A 19,955-nucleotide genomic window follows, 5' to 3' on the forward strand; every position below is an offset into this window, starting at 1 on the left:
TTCCTCCTGCTGGGGGACATTGGCATGCCAGGAGACTGGGGGTGTATGTATGGGCAGGTGTTGCCCATAGCTATCACAAAGTGTTTGTTGTTGGGTGGAAGTGAAGCTGCCACCTGATTGGTGAGGAGAAGAGCTTTCTTTTCTCACTGGTTCTGTTTCCTGTTTATGGTGAGTGTATGTTACCTTATGGAAGTAGAGACCCATTGCAGTGTGTGGCCCTAGTTTTGACACCTCTTCTCTGACTGGGGATAGGCTATCACGTGGGTTTGTTTACTGTCAATGTGCCTGGTGTGAAGTAAAGCACACTGACAGCTGACCGAGCTGGTAAAAAGAATGTCTGGTGCGATCCCAGAGATCGCATGTCATTCACACCGCATGTCTGTGCACATCACATGCGATGTCTGTGCGATGCAAATTCAGCCATCCAATTTGTATGGCTGAAATCACATCACATCCGAATGGTGTGGGACACTGCACTGGAATCAGATCTCATAGGTGTGCAGACCCATGCGATCTGATTTCACAGTTAACACTGCATTCTGCTAACCAATTTGGGGGTGTCATTAACTTTTTATATTGACACCTGCAGTGGTTTACAGAGACCGGTGTGAACTGCCTGCAATGCGGGAACCTGCACAGGAATCGCTGTGGTTCCCGCATGGCACCATTACAGAAGAATCCAGCTTGTATATACCATACCCTGCCGAGGCCCCTGGACATTGCAAATCACTAAAGAAGACAACGCCACACCAGTCCCGTACTGAGCGGGCAGCTTGATGCATTGTGAATACAGAAGGTATTGATACAGCTCGATACATTGTGAATACAGAAGGTATTAATACAGCTTGATACATTGTGAATACAGTCCCCAAGACTGAAGCAGACAATGCCACCCCAGTCCCGTACTGAGCGGTCAGCTTGATGCATTGTGAATACAGAAGGTTGGCCGCTCAGTGCAAGCACCATACAGAGAATGCTTTGCATTTGTTAAATGAATGCAATGGACAGGATGGAGAGTGTGATGTTACTGCCCTGCTTTTCTACCTCATCCAATCGGGGAAGGCTTTGCATTCATTCAGAAAATGCAAAACATTCTCTGTATGGTGCCTGTGCTGAGTGGCCTACCTCCTGTGTTTAGAATGCTCATGTCTACTTCAGTGATTTCCAGCTTCCAGGGGGGCACCAGCCAGGTATGGCATATGCATTGTTTACATTGTACCAAGCTGGACCGATGTAACTATGTAAAACATGCTGAATCCCTGAAATTTTCCTTTAACTTTTGTTATGTTATATAATATATATATATTTTTTTAAGACCATTTTTAGAGTATAACATGAAATATGGTCGTATTTCACAACCCTCCACGCTCAAACCTGAATTGTGGGGTGCTTCTTCCTGCAGTGTCCTGTTTTCTTTAAATTTAGTGCAGGGATCTGTAAATGGGAAGCCTACAAGTCCCATCTGCCACTGTGGCAGAGGGACTTACAAATCGCGTTGGCACAAGTGTAGTGACATGACTGCAGTTGTAGTTTATTGTTTACTTCTTCCAGCCCCATAACAGAAGGTTCGTACCTCTGTATGGACCTGGGGTTGGGGGTAAATGATGAAGGAGCCTGTGCTTTGCACCCACTACTCAATAATTATGATTGCAATGTTTTGCATGCTTAATAATAAAAACACACATTTTTTATTGTATTAAAGAGGAAGTAAACCCTTCCAAACAACTTGGACCTATAGGTAAGCCTAGATTAAGGCTTACCTGTAGGTCCAAGCAATATCTCCTAAACCTATATGGTTTAGGAGATATTTGCCCGAAAATGGGCACCGCTGTCTACGGCGCATGCGCCGTAGACAGCGGCGCGCATGCGCACTAAATGCGGCAAATCCAAGAATGGATTTGCCAAATTTGTCGACTCCCGTGTGCATGCGCGGGAGTGACGTCATCGCGGCTTCGCCGTATGACAGCGGCGAAGCTGCAAGGCGCGACTCCCGTGCGCATGCGCGGGAGTGACGTCATCGCGGTTGCGCCGCTGTGATTCGTCGGAGCTGCGAGACGCCACAAGCAACATGGATGCGGCGGACTACAGGGGACAGCGGCGACTTCGCTGGCTCCTGTGTCAGGTAAGTGACACATAATGAGCTACTATGCGATGCATAGTAGTCCATTATGCTTTACCTTTGCAGGGAAAAAAAGAGGAAGTAAACCCATCAGGGTTTACTTCCTCTTTAAAGCTCCAGACCAAATTGAGCAGTTATGATTCTATAACTAATTAACCTACCAAAAGCATTTTTTTCTTATAGTTTACTCCCAACCCCAGGTCCATACAGAGGTACGAACCTTCTGTTATAGGGCTGGAAGAAGTAAACAATGAACTACAATTGCAGTGATGTCACCACACTTGTGCCAACATTATCTGCCAGTCCCCCTGCCACAGTGGCAGATGGAACACATGTCCACTAGGAAGTTACATCACCAGAGACTTTTAGAAAGATCTCACCTGATCTGACACATGGGCTTTAGGAGATCTGGAATACCTTGGTATTCAATATGTCATTATTGACTCAATAGTCAATATTAACCTCCCTGTCGGTATTCCCCGAGACTGACTCGGGGTGAGATTTCAGTACCAAAAGCAGTAACCCTGAGCCAGACTCGGGATCGCATCGCAGGATCCATGTAGAGCAGTGATTCTCAACCAGGGTTCCGTGGAACCCTGGGGTTCGTCCAGAGGTTGCTAGGGGTTCCTTCAGCATTGGGCAATTTCTGCCTTTCTGTTCCCACACACACCAGTGATCTTTTTAATTAAAAAAGGAGGTAATTCTTCCCAAGGACCACAAGTGTAAGGACCTATCTTCTCACTGAGCATCACACTAATGTATCATGAGTTGTAGATTTCACATTTTTAGCAGTTCCCTGAGACCGGAAAACTATTTCAAGGGTTCCTCTGTGTTGAAAAGGTTGAGAAAGGCTGATGTAGAGGTTACTTACCTTGTCCCCTGGATCCTGCGATGTCTCCCCGCTGTAATCTGCTCGATCTGTCACAGTGCCGGGCTCCGTTCCCTACAAGCGTTGCAACGCACGGGAACAGAGTTCGGCGCCAAATTCAAAAAGTAAAAAAACACAGTACAGATACAGTACTGTATCAAATAATTACACATCCCCTTTATCCGTAGTGGTCTGTACAATGTCCTGCATGTAGTTTTATATTATATATACTGTTCTTTCTGCCAGGAAACTGGAGATTGTCCATAGCAACCAAAAAATGTCCGTTTATGTCAAAAGTGCTTTTAGACCAGCTAGAAAACAGTGATAATAAATTAGAATCACTTGCAGAATTGAGCGATAGTAATTTGTGGGGAGATCCGTCATCAAACACTAAAAGTAATGACAGTGACAATTATGCAACTGAGTAAATTTCAGTGTTTTTGATTTGATTACATTATTGAATAATTTTTATTATCATTATTTGTTATAATTATTTATAGTTATTTATTATATTATAATTTATTATTTCGTGTTTCAAACTTTATCATACCTGGGATGTCTAGTAAACTCTTGTTTTAACAGATTTAAGTGAGTTATTTCTAAGAATTACAGGCCTACAATATAAAACACCAAAATTTCCATGCAAAATAATGGTACCGCTTTCAGCACCTAAAATGTGAAATAATCATACCGCCAGGGAGGTTAATAAATATTCAATACTTAACTCTTTTTACACTTAAAAAGGTATAGTGCTACCTTTTGTAGAAATATAATAAATGCACCCATATTAAAGAGGAAGTAAACCCTGATGGGTTTACTTCCTCTTTTTTTCCCTGCAAAGGTAAAGCATAATGGACTACTATGCATCGCATAGTAGCTCATTATGTGTCACTTACCTGACACAGGAGCCAGCGAAGTCGCCGCTGATCCCTGTAGTCCGCCGCATCCATCTTGCTGGTGGCGTCTCGCAGCTCTGACCAATGACAGCGGCGAAGCCGCGATGACGTCACTCCCGCGCATGCGCACGGGAGTCGCGTCTCGCAGCTCCGCCGCTGCCATTCGGCGAAGCCGCGATGACGTCACTCCCACGCATGCGCACGGGAGTCGACAAATTAGGCAAATCCATTCTTGGACTTGCCGCATTTAGTGCGCCTGCGCGCCGCTGTCTACGGCGCATGCGCCGTAGACAGCGGTGCCCATTTTCGGGCAAATATCTCCTAAACCATATAGGTTTAGGAGATATTGCTTGGACCTACAGGTAAGCCTTAATCTAGGCTTACCTGTAGGTCAAAGTGGTTTGAAGGGGTTTACTTCCTCTTTAATGACCTCTGGTCAGGAAAGGGTTGTGTTGTGTACTCCAGGGCATTTGGGGAAAAAGAAAACTTCAATAATAAATAAATATGTTAAAGTAATAAAAATAGAACCCGTTTTTCTAAATATGGTGTAGCACATTTATGAACACCTGGGAAACATCTATTGTTATTTTTGGGGTTCTCTTGGTCTGCTGAGAAATGTGTTGTGAAATCTGATGCTGATATGAAAGTGAAAGTTTCTTCTGCTCGTTGAAAAGGAAAGTGTTCTAGGTTAGACTATAGTGTGTGGGAAACCAGAGAGTGCTGAGTTAGAGACTCCCGATGACCCTGCAAAAAATCAGTACATATGTGATTTCTTTATTTCTGATGGACACTATTTGATAGGACAGCCCTTCGAAGGCAGAATGAAGCTCCGCGTGAGAGTCAGAGGTCAGACAGGGCGACTGGAGCTGGAAGAGGAGAAACCGACCTTAGGAGATCTCCGCAGGAAGCTGTCTGCATCGTTCCTACCTACACTGGGGTACAGGTGAGCATATATTTGTTACATTATCTCATTTATTCAATGGATTCTGTTGTCTTATATAGTTTTTTTTTGTGATATGCGTAAAGGTGATCAGCTTCCACCTCATCGAAAAGGTGCGCCTATTCAAGTTCCCTTCCTCCTCTCTAAAACGCTACATAAAAAATAGATAATACACCAATCAGCCAAAACTTGACTACCCACCTAAAACTGAGTATGTCTACCTTTTGCCGCCAAAACAGCTCTGACCCATCGAGGCATAGATGCCACTAGACCTCTGAATGTATGCTGTAGTATCTGGCACTTGTTTTTCCAGCACTTCCACAGATACTTGATTGGATTGAGATCTTGGCCTTTGGAGGCCAAGTCAAAATCACTCTTAAGCCTCATACACACGATCGGACTTTGTACAAACTTTCCCGTGGACTTTTGTACAAAGGGCGTAGTCCACAAGTTTGTATTGCACACACACGATCTGACTTTTTAGGCAACAAACACGAACGTAGTGACGTTTCAACGTACTGATGACACTTCAAAAGAGGACGTTCAATTACTCTAGCGCCACCTTTGGTCAACTTCTGTATTGTTGTCTGATCTTTTGCATTGGTTCTGAGCATGCGTGTTTGTACCTTGTACAAAAGTCCGATGGTTTTGCGTACACACGATTGGACTTTGCTCCATCGGACTTATGTTGTCAAAATGATGTAAAAGAAAACTTGTTCATCAGACCAGGCCACCTTCTTCCATTGCTCTGAGGACCAATTCTGATGCTCATGTGCCCATTGTAGGGGCTTTTGACTGTGGACACGGGTCCGCATGGGCCCTCTGACGAGTCTGTGGTTATGCAACCTCATACATAACAAATTACAAAGCCCATTTTTTTTTTTTTTTCTGCTTTCAACACATCAACTTCAGGGGCAACATGTCTACTTGCTTCATGATATATGCCACTGACTTTCAGATGCCATTGTAATGATATAATCAATGTTATGGCTGATCGGTGTATGTTTACCTTTCCAGGACTTAAAAAAAAATCTGTCAGTTTTTTTTCTGTGACCCCATCAGGAAGACTTCTAATCACTTCCTGTCCCTAAGATGCTGTATAGGATGTAAGGGAGGGGGGTCATTGGATGTGACTGTGACAGGAAGGCACAGACAACCATAAAATCATTGTCCAAGGTTCTGACTCTTCCCTAAATTGCTAAAAATGTGTTTAGTGCAAGTCCATGTCCATATTAGAGAGATTTATCAAACATCCTGTCCTTTCTATAAGTCTTCTGTTCAGAGGCTTGTGGGAAGATAATCTAAAGTTAGATTACGGGTTGTTTTACTAGCAGTTCATACTAAGTTAATACATTTACAGTATCTCACAAAAGTGAGTACACCCCTCACATTTTTATTATATCTTTTCATGTGACAACACTGAAGAAATGTCACTTTGCTACAATGTAAAGTAGTGAGTGTACAGCTTGTATAACAGTGTAAATTTGCTGTCCACTCAAAATAACTCAACACACAGCCATTAATGTCTAAACCGCTGGCAACAAAAGTGAGTACACCCCTAAGTGAAATTGGGCCCAATTAGCCATTTTCCCTCCCCGGTTTCTTCAGTGTTGTCACATGAAGAGATTTAATAAAATATTTACAAAAATGTGAGGGGTGTACTCACTTTTGTGAGAGACTGTAAGTAAATACATTTGTGTGGTGTTTTTTTTATTTTTATTTTTTTAATGAATATATTTTTAAAATCAAACATGGTTCTAACGTACACACTTTATTTGGATAAATATCCTAATTTAACTATAGCCACAAAGGTTATGAATTCACTTTACGTGCACCAAATGCCTCTGCTAACCCAGATATTGCCTTGTAAATGTACCAGTGACATCATCACTGCGCTGTACATTGTCTGTGCACAGAGCAGAGCTGTAGGAGGTTCTTATCAGGCCCCACCCACTACAGGCTGCAGAAAACTACAGGAGGGGCAGGTACAAGGCCAGTCTTCCTGCGCAAGGAGAGAGAGCAGAAATGACCGGTCTTTATTACAGAAAGCTCCTCCACAGAGGAGAAGTTTCACACTGGAAGAAATTCACAAAGCATGCCAGAATACACATGCCTCTTGTATTTATTTACACTATTTTTGCTTCTTCTTGAGTTTAGCTGTAAAGTGGTTGTAAACCCTTACATATACCCAGCAAAGTGACTGGCCTCAGGTGATACACAGAGATGAAACAAATACTCTTACATAAGTTGTACCTGTTTTATCTGTTGTCTTCTCTCCTCTACATACATTATAAATGTTACAGTTTGTCTGAGCTCTCAGAAAACAACTGATGTTCCTCTGCAGAGCTCAGTGGGAGCTGATTGGAGGGAAGGGACCCCCCCCCCCTCACACAGCACACAGGAACAGAGTTAAGCCTGCCAATCACAGGCTGTGCGCTGGAGCTCCCTCCCCTGTCACATTTTTACCTCTTGGTGTCAGCTAAGCCTGTTAGATGTGACTCATGCTGACAGCAGAGGAACGAAGCAGCAGACAGAAATATACACTATAGAGGGATATGCTTTGCTCATATTTCATGTCTGAGGTTCACAACCACTTTAAAGCTGATGTCCAGGTTTTCTTTCACATTAAATAGTTACTTTAGGGCCAAGCTGGCCCAAACAAACGGCAGAAGCAGATCAGCGGGTGTTGGCCAGCAGATGTCTGCCGGCACCCGGTGATCGTTGAGAGAGGCTGGATGGAGCTCTGCATATGTCAACAATGCAGAGCTCTGTCCCGATGGGGGATGTGAGGCATTTTCCTTCTGTGCAAAAAAAGCATCCTTTAGTGAAAACACCACACAGTGTACACAAATACATTGGCTAGGCACACATTTAAACCTTTGATCAACCTAGATGTTTAATACCCTTCCCTGCCAGTGTCCTTAGTATATTGATAATGCATATTTTTAGCACTGATCACTGTGTTAGTTTCACAGTTTTTTCAAAGTGTCATACTGTCCGCTGCAATATTGCAGTTCCACTGCAAGTCATTGATCGCCGCCATTACAAGTATAACTTTTTTTTTTTTTTTTTTTTTTTATAAAAATATGTAGCAGAATACATATTGGCCCAAATGTTTTCAATTTATTTATTGGATATGTTTTTATAGCACAAAGTAGAAAATGTTGTTTTAAAAAAAAGTGGCTCCCAAACAAAATCGACGTCCTTTTTCCCCACAAATAGAGCTTTCTTTTGGTTGTATTTGATCACCCCTGCGGTTTTTATTTTTTGCGCTATAAACAAAAAAAGAGTGTGTAAATTTTGAAAAAACACATTATTTTTTACCTTTTTGCTTTAATAAATATCCCCCAAAAATATATATATAAAAAAACGTTTTTTTCCCTCAGTTTAGGCCGATACGTATTCTTCTATATATTTTTGGTTAAAAAATCGTAATAAGCGATTATTGATTGGTTTGCGCAAAAGTTATAGCATTTACGAAATAGGGGATAGTTTTATGGCATTTTTATTAATATTATTATTTTTTTTTTTAAATGGCGGCGATCATCGATTTTTATCATGACTGTGACATTATGGGGGACACATTGGACCTTTTTGGCACATTTTTGGGACCATTGTCATTTATACACCAATCAGTGCTATACAAATGAACTGATTCCTGTGTAAATGACACTGGCATTGCAGGGATTAACTACTAGGTGGCAGTGTAGGGGTTAAGTGTGTCCTGGGGAGTGTTTCAAACTTTGGGGCATGGCTACGTGTGACACGTCACTGATCTCTGCTCCTGATCACAGGGAGCAGACATCAATGACACTCTCACTAGACAGAACGGGGAGATGCTTGTTTACATTAGCATCTCCCCGTTCTTCCTCTCCGTAAACCAACCGCGGGTATCCCCGCGGACATCGAGTCCGCAGGACCCGGGACCCGACTAACTGGGCTTGCCGCGCGCCCGCTTAAAGGGCCACATACAGATACGTAATTCTGCCTGTGCGAGCCCTTCTGCCGACGTATATCGGTGTGAGGCGGTCGGCAAGCAGTTAAAATAACGCACTGCAAAAAATGGCCTGATTATGAAGGGGGGGTAAATCTTCCGGAGGTCCAGTGATTAAAGTGAAAGTAAACCTGGACAAAAGCAGACCTTCAATAATTTTTTCAATTCTCCATCTATTAAACCTTCTGTCCTTGTTGTTTTAACTTTGGATAGTAAAATATTTTTTTTCTGCCAGTAAATATCTTATACAGCCCGCTTCCTTTTTTTTTTTTTTTTGTCCGGTAAAAAGCCTAGGCCTCTGACATCATGCACAATCTCATGAAAAATTGCCAGGAAGGGAAGGGGAATGAGTCATATGAGGGCCAATGGGAGCTGCAGGGCTGCAGAGCTGGAGGTGCGCCTCTGTGTAAATTCAGGAAGTGAACAGGCAGCAGCTTCAGCTGCCCACAGTTAAAATTGTTGCAGCAAGACTCCGTGGAGGGAGATTACTGAAGCATATTTGGCAAGTACAGAATCGCAGTATATATAAAATAATATGCAAAGTGGTTGGAGGGAAGCTTCAGAATGGCAACTCTCTCTGGGAGTGTCTCACCAAAACTGAAATTGCTATTGGGAAGGGAAGCCTAAAATTTGACCTGATCTTAGTGCAGACTTCTGAGTAATCAGTGACACAATTGGGAAATATGGTTTCTGGGGGTGCTTAAAGTTGCCATATCGCATTGAATTTTTACAGAAAATTACAGCAGTTTCAGATTGAAAAGGAGAGATAATTTTTAATAAAGTTAAATTAGAACATTGTGTAGCAATTTTATATGCTATGTAGGGTTGTACCAATACCAGTTTTTTTACTGGCGAGTACGAGCACCAATACATTTGGTTTAGTGCTCGCTGATACCGAGTACCGATACCTTTCAATCCTGGCTGAAATCGCTATGATAAGCCTGGGTTCACACAGAAATGGCGCGGGAAACTGCATGTGATTCGGACAGGAATCGCACCGCATTCCTGTTAAAATTGAATGAGATTCTTTGCAGTGCGATTTGAGCCCATTCATTTTGTGTGGGCTCAAATCGCACCACAAAGGTATAGGTTTTCGGGTATTGGAGCATTTTCACAAGTACTCGTGAAAGTACTCGGTATTGGCACCAATTACCGGGAAAGGTCCAACCCTAATGCTATATACAGTATATACTTTTATTAGCCATATATTTTTTTTGCCACAAAGGTGGAGTTACCCTTTAAGATCCTTATTTAAATGAAGTGTATGCAGCAGCTGTAATCTTTCTCATTTTATATGCTGGAAAGGTTGCACTTCACTTTGAAACAAGTCGTGTTTTCACAGTTCGGATGCGTTATTCACCATCACGCTGAATGGCAAGGACGCCTTGACTGAGGATCAGAATAGCCTGGAATCCTGCGGAATTATATCTGGAGATCTGATAGTTCTTCGAGTGCCGGACTCGGAGCTTGTTGCAGCAGCTGCATCATCAACCGCTCAGCCCACCCTGGATCAGCGCCAACCCGCCGCCTCTAATATAGAGGGTGACCAGAGAGGTGATTGGACATCAGTAACACAGAGCTTACCTGAGGTGGGTGACATGGCCTGATGCACTTATACTGAGAGAATGTGGGGGTTTCCAATGATGGTCTGTCCTTTTAAATGACCCCTTTCCCTTGTTCTGATGCCCTTCATTTCATCACCCATTAGTGTCAAGAAAAGCACCTGCCCTCCAGTGAACAGATGAGTGTACTATGCTTTGCATCATAGTGGTCTGCATTGACCAATAATAGTGCATGTAAACCTATACAAAAGGTACTTCACAATACTGGATTGAAGCGGGCTTGAAACATATGTAGTATGGAGAATGATGCCGACATGTTTCGGACTATCCGTCCTTTTTCTTAGGCATAACAAACATCCCGTGTATACATAGTCTAAAATATGAACGTAATTAAATTAGTACAGGACAGGCAAAACAAAAAGATGCATAGCTCTACATATTCATGCTTGATAATTAATGCCAAAAACAATGAGTATACTCACAAGCCTGACACTAACAACGATGGTTAACAGCAGGGGGTAAAAGTACACTAATCTAATTCAAAACATGAGGTATAGCAGTAGAATGCACATAGCTATATGCTGCTGATGGGCCAAGAACTGGCAGGACAGATTGCTATGAACTAAGGTCCAGAAATACTATGGCTGCAGGATCTCGGCTGTCTGGTTAAATAACCAGGACAGAAAACATGGGCAGTGTCCAAAGAAAGAAAGTCTAATGAAGAGAAAGAGAAATACACCATGATCAGCAATAGCACAAACATGCCTGAGTATAAGAGTATGAGGCTGGGAATGTAATAGCAAATAGTTTGCTAACCTGAAATTGGAGTGCATATGGCGACGTGCAGGCCTTTAAGTAACCCAGCAGGGTTATTACAATCAGCTGTGGGCAGGGGCCATCGGCAGCCTCCACATTTGAGATGGACTGGCGCGCCAATTGGCTGCACCGAGTCCGTCTAGTGAGATCCCTGACGAGGCGGCTGCACGGAGCCCCGCTCACGAATGGGCGGGAATGCGTCCCACGTCGTGACGTCACCGTCACGTGGGATGCCTGGCTGCCTGCGCTCCAGTGTGGAGATCATGATATTCGTGGGGAGCTTGTGAATCCTTTGCCCGTTTTAGCGCAGGAAGCTTCCTGGGCTCTTCCTGTTTGCGCTCCACACTGGAGCGCAGGCAGCCAGGTGTCCTGCGCGTCGGTGACGTCACGACATATGTTTCAAGCTTGCTTCAATCCAGTATTGTGAAGTACCTTTGTATATGTTTGACACGTGTTATACAATTTTTCAGAATAAATAAATATACCTTTTAACTACAGACTGGTCCATCTGATTTAACATCCCTAGGGGTATATGCCATGCCTAGTGCACCAGGCTCTTTTCTCTTGTTGCAATTTTTTGGGATGTGATAGACCAGCCTTGACTTACCGTCATCCTGCACACATTTTCTTCTTTGTGTCTTCTGATTTAAAGGCTCTCAGGTATGCAGGGGGTTCTTAATTGGGTTTTGGATCGACGTATTAATTAGACTCAAAAACAAAAATGTATTATATTGCAACTTATCGTTCGATGTGGTGGCTGTATTTGTTTTCTTTTTCTAGGCTTTCTTCCCTTCATTTCACCTGGGGATCTGGCCAGTAACACACCCCCTGTCTTAAGCCTCATACACACTATCAGATTTTCTGCAGATTTTTTTTTTTCCTTCAGATTTACCAAAACCATATAATATGAGGTCAAACCTTTTGGAGTTTCAATTTGTATGCAATCAGGCAGGCCCTTGTACTCCATGTTTTTTTTTTGGTAAATCTGAAGACAAAAATCATCAGAAAATCTGATAGTGTGTATGGGGCTTTAGTGTTTCAGTATTTTGGATGAAGAAGTAAGGCAGACACCTTTTGGATAGCAGCATTGTCAGTCTGGAGGTGTAGGGTAGGGTTAAGCTGGTTATAGATGACTCAGGGGGCTGATCCAACAAATACTGAATAGATTTCCCCATCCACACAAGCAAGGTGGGTAGAGGAATTCTCACTGCTGTGCTAATCAGAATACACTGGTCAGCGCTGCAGGCAAATGGCTGCAGGTGCTGATCGAACAAAGATGTACCAGCAGTCCCATTCAATAATTGGATTGACTCTTCTTGAATAGGAATGGCCATAGATGGATTGAAATTCGGCTGGCCCCTGCTCAACCAACTGAATTTCCATCCAACTATAGCCAGTTTAAGAATAGCAGATTTGGATGAATCTAATGAACTGATGCTTAACTTCAGCTTACACTTTAAAAGCAGTTATAGCAAACATTTTATTTTTTTATTTTTATTTTTTTAAGTTGGGATACATTTTTACATAAATATAAAAGCTGACCTTTGTAAGCACCCCTGTCAGTGGAAAATGGTTTGTCTCAAATCTCTTACTTGTATGTCGGGATAGCTTGGTCTGTTAAAGGTTAAATTCAGTAAGAAGAAAAACAAAATAAATGCACATATTTTATTCAAGGAAAAAATGTGCATTTATTATTTTTTCTACAGAAGCCTGCAAAGCATTGCACCTGCAATCAGTGGATATTGGTGCAATGTCAGGAGGAAGTATTAGGCTCCAAAAATTGTACAACTCCAAAGTTGCACTATTTTGGAGTGCAGCTTTGGATGAGTGCGACTTGGATATGACTTTGGCTTTGATCAATGATAATGGTCAAATGTGCACTGTATAACATTCAGGTATACCTGTCCTGCAACTTTTGAGGGTTAGCACTAAAGTCTATGGCCCACAAGTTGCATGAAAGTCGGATCAAAGTAGTGCATGAATTACTTTGAAACTGCTGCAACTTTAAGTCGTACATATATGAATGGTTATCATTGGAAAATATGGGGAGTAACTTGTCATGCAACTTTGATGTCCAAAGTTGCTTGACAAGTCACCCAAGTGTGAACGGAGCCTAAATGGACCATGAGTGAGCTGATTACTGCACTTGTAGTCCATTTAGTGTGGCAGACAGGGCTTTTATTCAGATCTCAGTCAATGAATGATGTCTGTGCAGGGCTCGGTTTATTTTAAATGTGATAGTGGCTGCAGGGGAGAAGAACTTCCTTGCACATTGTCACAGTGGAGGGTGTCTCTGGGGTTGGGAAGGTATACTTAGGAACATATTACATGTTCTATGCTAAACACGGGTGTAACATGTTCCTAGAGCAGTGATGGTGAACCTTGGCACCCCAGATGTCTTGGAACTACATTTCCCAGGATGCTCTACTACACTGCAGAGTGCATGAGCATCATGGGAAATGTAGTTTCAAAACATCTGGGGTGCCAAGGTTCACAATTGCTGCTCTAGAGGTTAAAAGGAAGTTAAAAAAAAATCTAAGACTTACTGGCTGAATCACCAGGTGAAAACAAAGAAAAAAGAGAAACCGAATGCAGCCATCCCACCTAAGATTTGGTAAGCTGCAATTTAATAAAATTTGTTTTTGAATTTTATTAGGGTCGGTTCACATCACAAAAAACGCACTCCAGATACGTTCTAGATGCCTTTCTGCTTGCGTGTTTTTAATACGTTTTTGGTGCATTTCCCGGATGCATTCCAGGAGCTTTTTTTCTTCTTTTTTTCCTTTATTATTATTATTATTATTATTATTATTATTATTATATATATATATATATAATTTTCACTATACTAGGGTCCAGTACATTTTTAATGCATTCCAGTAAGTTTTTGATGAGGTTTTTTTTTTTTTACTACGTTCCAGTGCAGGAAAAATGCAGCATGTTCTACTTTTTTTTTTTTTTTTTTTTTTGTGATACTGAAAATCCCGGAACTGACTGCACTGGTGTGAACTATGCCATTGGAAACCATATAACTTGTTTTGATGCAAAACAAAACTGCACTGGATTGCATTTGGTGTGAACTGAAACTAATTCCATTTTAAGAAAAATCAGATGGAGAGCACCAGACAGGACTCCAAAGAAAATAAATATTGTTCACATTATACGCTAAAAATCCAACCCAATTCAATGGTTCTAAGGGGCTTAATTGAGGCTTTAAAATGTTGGACTGAGAATGATGTGGACAACAGGAGGGAAGTATCGCAACAATTCTTTTGTGGAGGAGAATAAAGCTTTTTCTAGTTGCTGGTCATCCTATTCAGGGGGCCCTCACATTCCTAAAAATGTTGGCTTTTTAATAGATACTGCGAGACATTAAAGTATATATGGATTCCAAAAAAGATTTGTCTCCTTCCTTTATTTCTGGGACAAACGGGAGCTAGTATGCAAATCAAGAGTTTTGATTTACTTTACTGCAGAGGTTCAAAGTTTTTGCATCCCGAAATAGTCGGCATTCTCAGATGTGGTCCTACGATTGGTGGTGATATACAGTAGCCCCCCCCCCCCCCCCCCCCCCCAAAGCGGTTTAGAACAACCATTCTCAAGGATCTGTGAATTGAAAGACTACAAGTCCCATCTGCCACCGTGGCAGAGAAACTCATAGATCATACTGGCACAAGTGCAGTGGTGTCAATGCAATTGTAATTTATCGTTTACTTCCTCTAGCCCTGTAACAGAAGGTCTGTACCTCTTTGCGTACCTGGATCTGGGGTGTAAATAATGCAGAAATGTGCGCATTCCACCCCCAAAGCACTGATTGAAGCTGCAATTCTTTGTAGGCTTCAATGCAAAAATATAATAAATTCCTACTTTTTATTGGTGGGTGCATTTAATATCTTTTTTCAAATGGTGGAGTCTTCCCTTAACTAAAAGGAAGAGCAGATTTAAAAAAAAAAAAAAAAAACTGTGGTGTCATAGAGAGAAAATGAATGTCGTCTTGTTTACATTGCAGAAGCTCATGGCTAGTTCCTGTCATGGAGCAGTAGCCGGGGAGGGGGCTACAGTGGAAGAAGAGCTCCCTTGTCTGACAGAGCCGATGCTGATCAGTGAATCTGTAGATGGGAAGATACCACACTCCCTGGAGTCTCTCTACCTGTCCGCCGGCTGCTCCAGTCCTAACGATGCTCTGATGGTGGTCATCCATGTACTTATGGTGGAGACGGGCTACATTGTTCAGGTAGGCATTGCCTTTTAGTCCAAACAACTGAAGCAGACTACTTTACAGGTTTTATGTATATAAATAATTCTAAACATCTTTGCCAGTAGAATCCATATAATAATTTCTATTTACAAAAAAACCTGCCCAACTCTATCCAAAACTTTTAAACGTAAACGCTATCTAAATGACATTTAGTTTGCTATTGATAATGCTGCCTGTCATTAAAGCGGAGTTCCACCCAAAAAGGGACTGTCCACTTGTCTGCCTCTCCAGCCCCCCCCCCCCCCCCCCACATTTGGCACCTTGAGGGGGGGGGGTGGGTACCTGGTTTTGACAGGTATCTGCTCCCACTTCTTGCTGAGTTTGCAGGTACCTATAGGTAAGCCTTACCTATAGGTACTGTAAATATCTCCTATATATGCAGCCAATGATGTCATCTGCGCATGTGCTCTGAAGGAATGGCTACCCCGTGATGTCATTCCGGCTCCGGCCAGTCACACAGCCGGAGTCCACAGACCCAGGAGGAAGACGGGTGAAGATGGAAGCGGCCTCCAGCGATGGGATTGCATCGCTGGAATGCTTCGTTTTCAGGTAAGTTTCACATAATGTGTTAGTATGCAACACATACTAGCACATTATGCCTTTACCTTGCAGGTCTAAAAAAAAACACCCATCAGTTTACAACCGCTTTTAATCCATGCATACTTTTTTTTTTTTTTTTTTTTTTTTTTTAAAGTCTTTTGGCTAGTCTGATGTCATGATATCCCCTCTTTCTGGGTGTGGGCATTCTTCCGTAATTATATGTGAGCCCAGCCTGGGTGATGATGCACCCCTAGAGGAGAGTGTAAACAGCCTGGGCTCACAGGAAATTGAATGACAGAGTATTGTCCAGCTCAAAGTGCACTGTCGATACCAGAATGAGGAGAAGGCCAGGGGCAATGCTGGAGCATGGAGAGCGTAAGTAGAACTTTGAGGTTTCTAAAGTCAGACTGTTACACTTTCTATAGGGCAGTGTTAGAACCCTTGTAAAGTTGTGTTGCTGCCCAATGTTTCCAACACTGAAGAAAACTTAATGGTTGTACATGCAGGGGTTAAACCTTTTTAATTCAGATGATGTTTCTTCTCCAGGGTGTTGAAGAAAAGGGTGCATCTATGCCCGAGGGCTGGCGGCACAGTGATGGCATCTACAAGCTTCGTTACACTCACCCTCTGTGCGGAGACAGTTCCGCTCTTCTGGCCTGCATGCCTATGAGCAAGCTTCTTGTTATCAATGGTAATTTATATGTATAAAAATATTGCTTTACTAGCCTGCTTGGTGTATGCTCATGTTAAAGAGGCTCTGTGTCCTTTCCCATTCAAAATGACAGTCGCATGCTCTCTCATCTCTTGACCCATTCAAAATGGGAATTGCCCTTGTAAATTAATTCTTCCAGTTGGAGCCATCAAAAATACACAGCGTTTCTCGGTATGGGTAATGTGACCTCATTATAGGATGCTGTGCTAGGGCTTGAGTGGCCAATCCAAACACTGTCAACCCTCGTCAAACAAAGGGCTGGACTTGTGACTGCCACTGAGGAATGGGGCAGCAAAGCAAAGAGCAGTAAAAGTTGCAACTGCCACTGTTTTATTCTACAGGGTCTCTGCTTTCAGGAAGTATAGTATATAGCGACTTTTATCAAGCAAATCAGCAACACAATTAGTCACAAATCAGGTTGCCTCTTCTGAAGCAATGGCTCTGCAACAGGTTACAGTGTATTTGCCACCCTTGCGCCTGTAATTCTGGGCATCCAAAGTACAACAGATTTGCAAAGGCCTGAGACAGATTTTCAATGTAAACTGACACATGATTAACCCCTTAAAGTGAAAGGCAAAACAAACTTTAACCCCTGGACCCATTTTTGACACTTGTGTGAATAAAACTAGACATACCTTTGCAACTAATACTAAAATGGTTTCAGTCAGCGCAATACCACAATACAAATCCTAATCTAAGCATCTGAACACTCAAGGCCAATATATTGCAATCCTTAAATTAACATAAAATACAAAATAGTGCAGCGCTAAAAATGTAACTAAAATGCATAAAGATGATAGCCAACTGCTATAAAAAAAAAACACATTAAAAAGTCCCAGTAATTCGCTGAAGAAGTCCCGCCCACAGGCACGATACGCATACAGGAGGGTACCGTGACATCATTACAGCCACCTTCCTTGTTCCATGTATGATATGCTGTATGCCTCACATCCTAGCATGGGGGTTGCAGTGCTATGTTTCTGGATTTGATCTTGACTTGCATCCTATGGTTGCCCCAGTGGGGATTGCTTGTATGACCTTTCTGTTAATTCAGAGGTCCACAGATTAAGGTGAGCGGCCTGTACCTACGGTGGTGGAAGCACAGATAAGAATGTACACTGATTACAATTGTCTTGAGCATCCTGATCACCATTGAGGAGTTTTCTCTTGACTGCTGGTGTCTTCATCATCCTTGGTTTTCCATTTTCTCATATTTGGGACTTTTTAAGCGTTTTATAGCAGTTGGCTGTCATCTTTATTCATTTTAGTTACATTTTTAGCACTACACTCTTTTGTATTTTATACCTTTTGCAACTGCTTACTATATCCATGTGAATTATGCCTTGTTTTTTTTTTTTTCAAGACTAGTTTGGTCTTCATTTGGGGATAAATGTTAATGGATATCTCTTGAGTTTGTCTGATCAAAGGCACACTGCCCCAAAACAGTTAGTTATTTTTTTTAATCTTTTAGACTTTAGCTGAATATTTTTGCTGCTATGCTTACCATGACCCAGCAAGAACAAACAACCCAAAATCTCCCAATCCAGTTGTCAATGAGGATACCAAATATATGTGAATTATTTATATGTTGCTTATACCCATAGTAGGGCCAAGAAACAATACTGTACATTTTGCCTTCATGGGCGAATATGTGATCACTGTGATTGGATGCCACAGTGATCACATGATCAGGAGCCTGTCCAACCAACTCCAGATCATCACTGCACTGTCACAGTGCTGGGGGTGCACAACTGAGTAGATGAGGAAAGGATTTGTAACCTTATAGGAAATCTGTCACATAATCTATTTCACTTCTTATGATTAACATTGCCTTGCGGCAGAATTGATAAGTGCGTTCTCATGTAAGAAATGTTATTGCTTCATGTTTGCAGCTGCTGTGAACATGAACCAGGGAGTGAAATGTACGAAGACCCTTCAGCTGCCCACCAATTCATTTATCAACTTCCCAGGACCAGGTGAGTTGTGTTCATGTGGGTTCTCATAGAATGAATCTACAACCTAACAATAATTTTCCTTGTTTATTACCTAAAGAAGTATTGAATACATAAAAAGTACATCTCTATTTAAATACATTTTACTATTAATCGAACAATGTATGTGGAGTATAGGAGGTTTAAATGTGTTAAGAAAAAAGCATCACTATAAAAATATATCCAAAAGTTTTATTAACAAACTAGATAAAATTACACTGGCCATACATCCATAAAACCAGTGTATTGTACTTTAAAGATGGTTTATGATCACAACAGCATATACAACACTATGCAAGTTAACAAATGTATGTTTCATATCTTAACCACTTGCCCACCCCCTTCATGACCAGGCCATTTTTTTGCGATACAGCACTGCATTATTTTAACTTACAATTGCGCGGTTGTGCAACCCTGTACTCAAACAAAATTTATATTATTTTTTCCCCCACAAATAGAGCTTTCTTTTGGTGGTATTTGATCACCACTGGAAGAGGGTGGAACCTTGTGTGCTGCCAAAACTAAAAACTAAGACTAAAAACTCAAAACGGCTGCTGGCACTTCCCACACCTTCCCACAATGTGAAAAAAAACCTGAAACCTGTATATGTACTCACAATTGGTACACAAGATAGTGGTGTAAACCAATATAAATAAATAATTGTGAAAATTAATAATAATACTAAAAATAATACTATTATTAATAAAGTATTAAAGTGCTCGTGCTCCGTGAATCACACACAATGCAAAGTGATTTAAATATATATTGCAACAAAGTCCATAAAGTTTGAATTAAAAATATTCAGCAAAAGTCCATAGTAATGAATAAAGTGATCAGGTGCCTTCATGCAATGTGCACTCCTCCCCCATCAGGTGTACCCTCACTTTAAGGGCTTAAAATTAAGCCTAGAGTAGTTATCAGCAGATGGTCTGGGTCATTCTGATGTATAATTTTAATGTGCTGGCTGCTGCATGTAGATACTCCACACTGGTAACCTCCTGCTCCCAATGGTAGCCCAGCTCTATGTGAATTCTATTATCTCCTGGTTATTTCCACCAAGCCTCCTCACTCCCAGGCCCTCCATAAGCCGATGAGCACCCGGGAGGTGCCACTAACCTGTCTACTTGGCAATAGGTCACCAGTGTCTCTCCGGGTCTAGGCCTGGAACACAACACTTCCGCTCAGCCTTCGACCAGGAAGTTTTAATCTGGCTGCACATTCGTCTTTAGATCTACTAAAAACAATGTAGTATAAGGGCC

The 19,955-nt window shown here is 41.8% G+C and overlaps 1 protein-coding gene across 4 annotated transcripts in view; it reads left to right on the plus strand.

The window, feature by feature from the left end:
• FBXO7 (F-box protein 7) overlaps positions 1 to 19,955 on the plus strand; it is a 28,553-nt gene that overhangs the window by 194 nt on the left and 8,404 nt on the right. The window contains exons 1-6 of one of the 4 annotated variants that reach the window (XM_077469157.1): positions 6 to 168; positions 4,690 to 4,826; positions 10,160 to 10,406; positions 15,205 to 15,429; positions 16,540 to 16,684; positions 18,598 to 18,681. In XM_077469157.1, the coding sequence (XP_077325283.1) occupies positions 166 to 168; positions 4,690 to 4,826; positions 10,160 to 10,406; positions 15,205 to 15,429; positions 16,540 to 16,684; positions 18,598 to 18,681 (841 nt within the window). In that variant the 5' untranslated portion in view covers positions 6 to 165. Of the gene's footprint in view, positions 1 to 5; positions 169 to 4,684; positions 4,827 to 10,159; positions 10,407 to 15,204; positions 15,430 to 16,539; positions 16,685 to 18,597; positions 18,682 to 19,955 lie in introns of those variants that run through there. The other 3 variants (XM_077469158.1, XM_077469156.1, XM_077469159.1) reach the window with 3 other exon arrangements.

Source organism: Lithobates pipiens, unplaced genomic scaffold (genome assembly GCF_037356315.1).
Source record: "Lithobates pipiens isolate NorthernLeopardFrog02 unplaced genomic scaffold, aLitPip1_a1.2 Scaffold_8, whole genome shotgun sequence".
In the NCBI taxonomy this organism is placed as follows: Eukaryota; Metazoa; Chordata; class Amphibia; order Anura; family Ranidae; genus Lithobates; species Lithobates pipiens.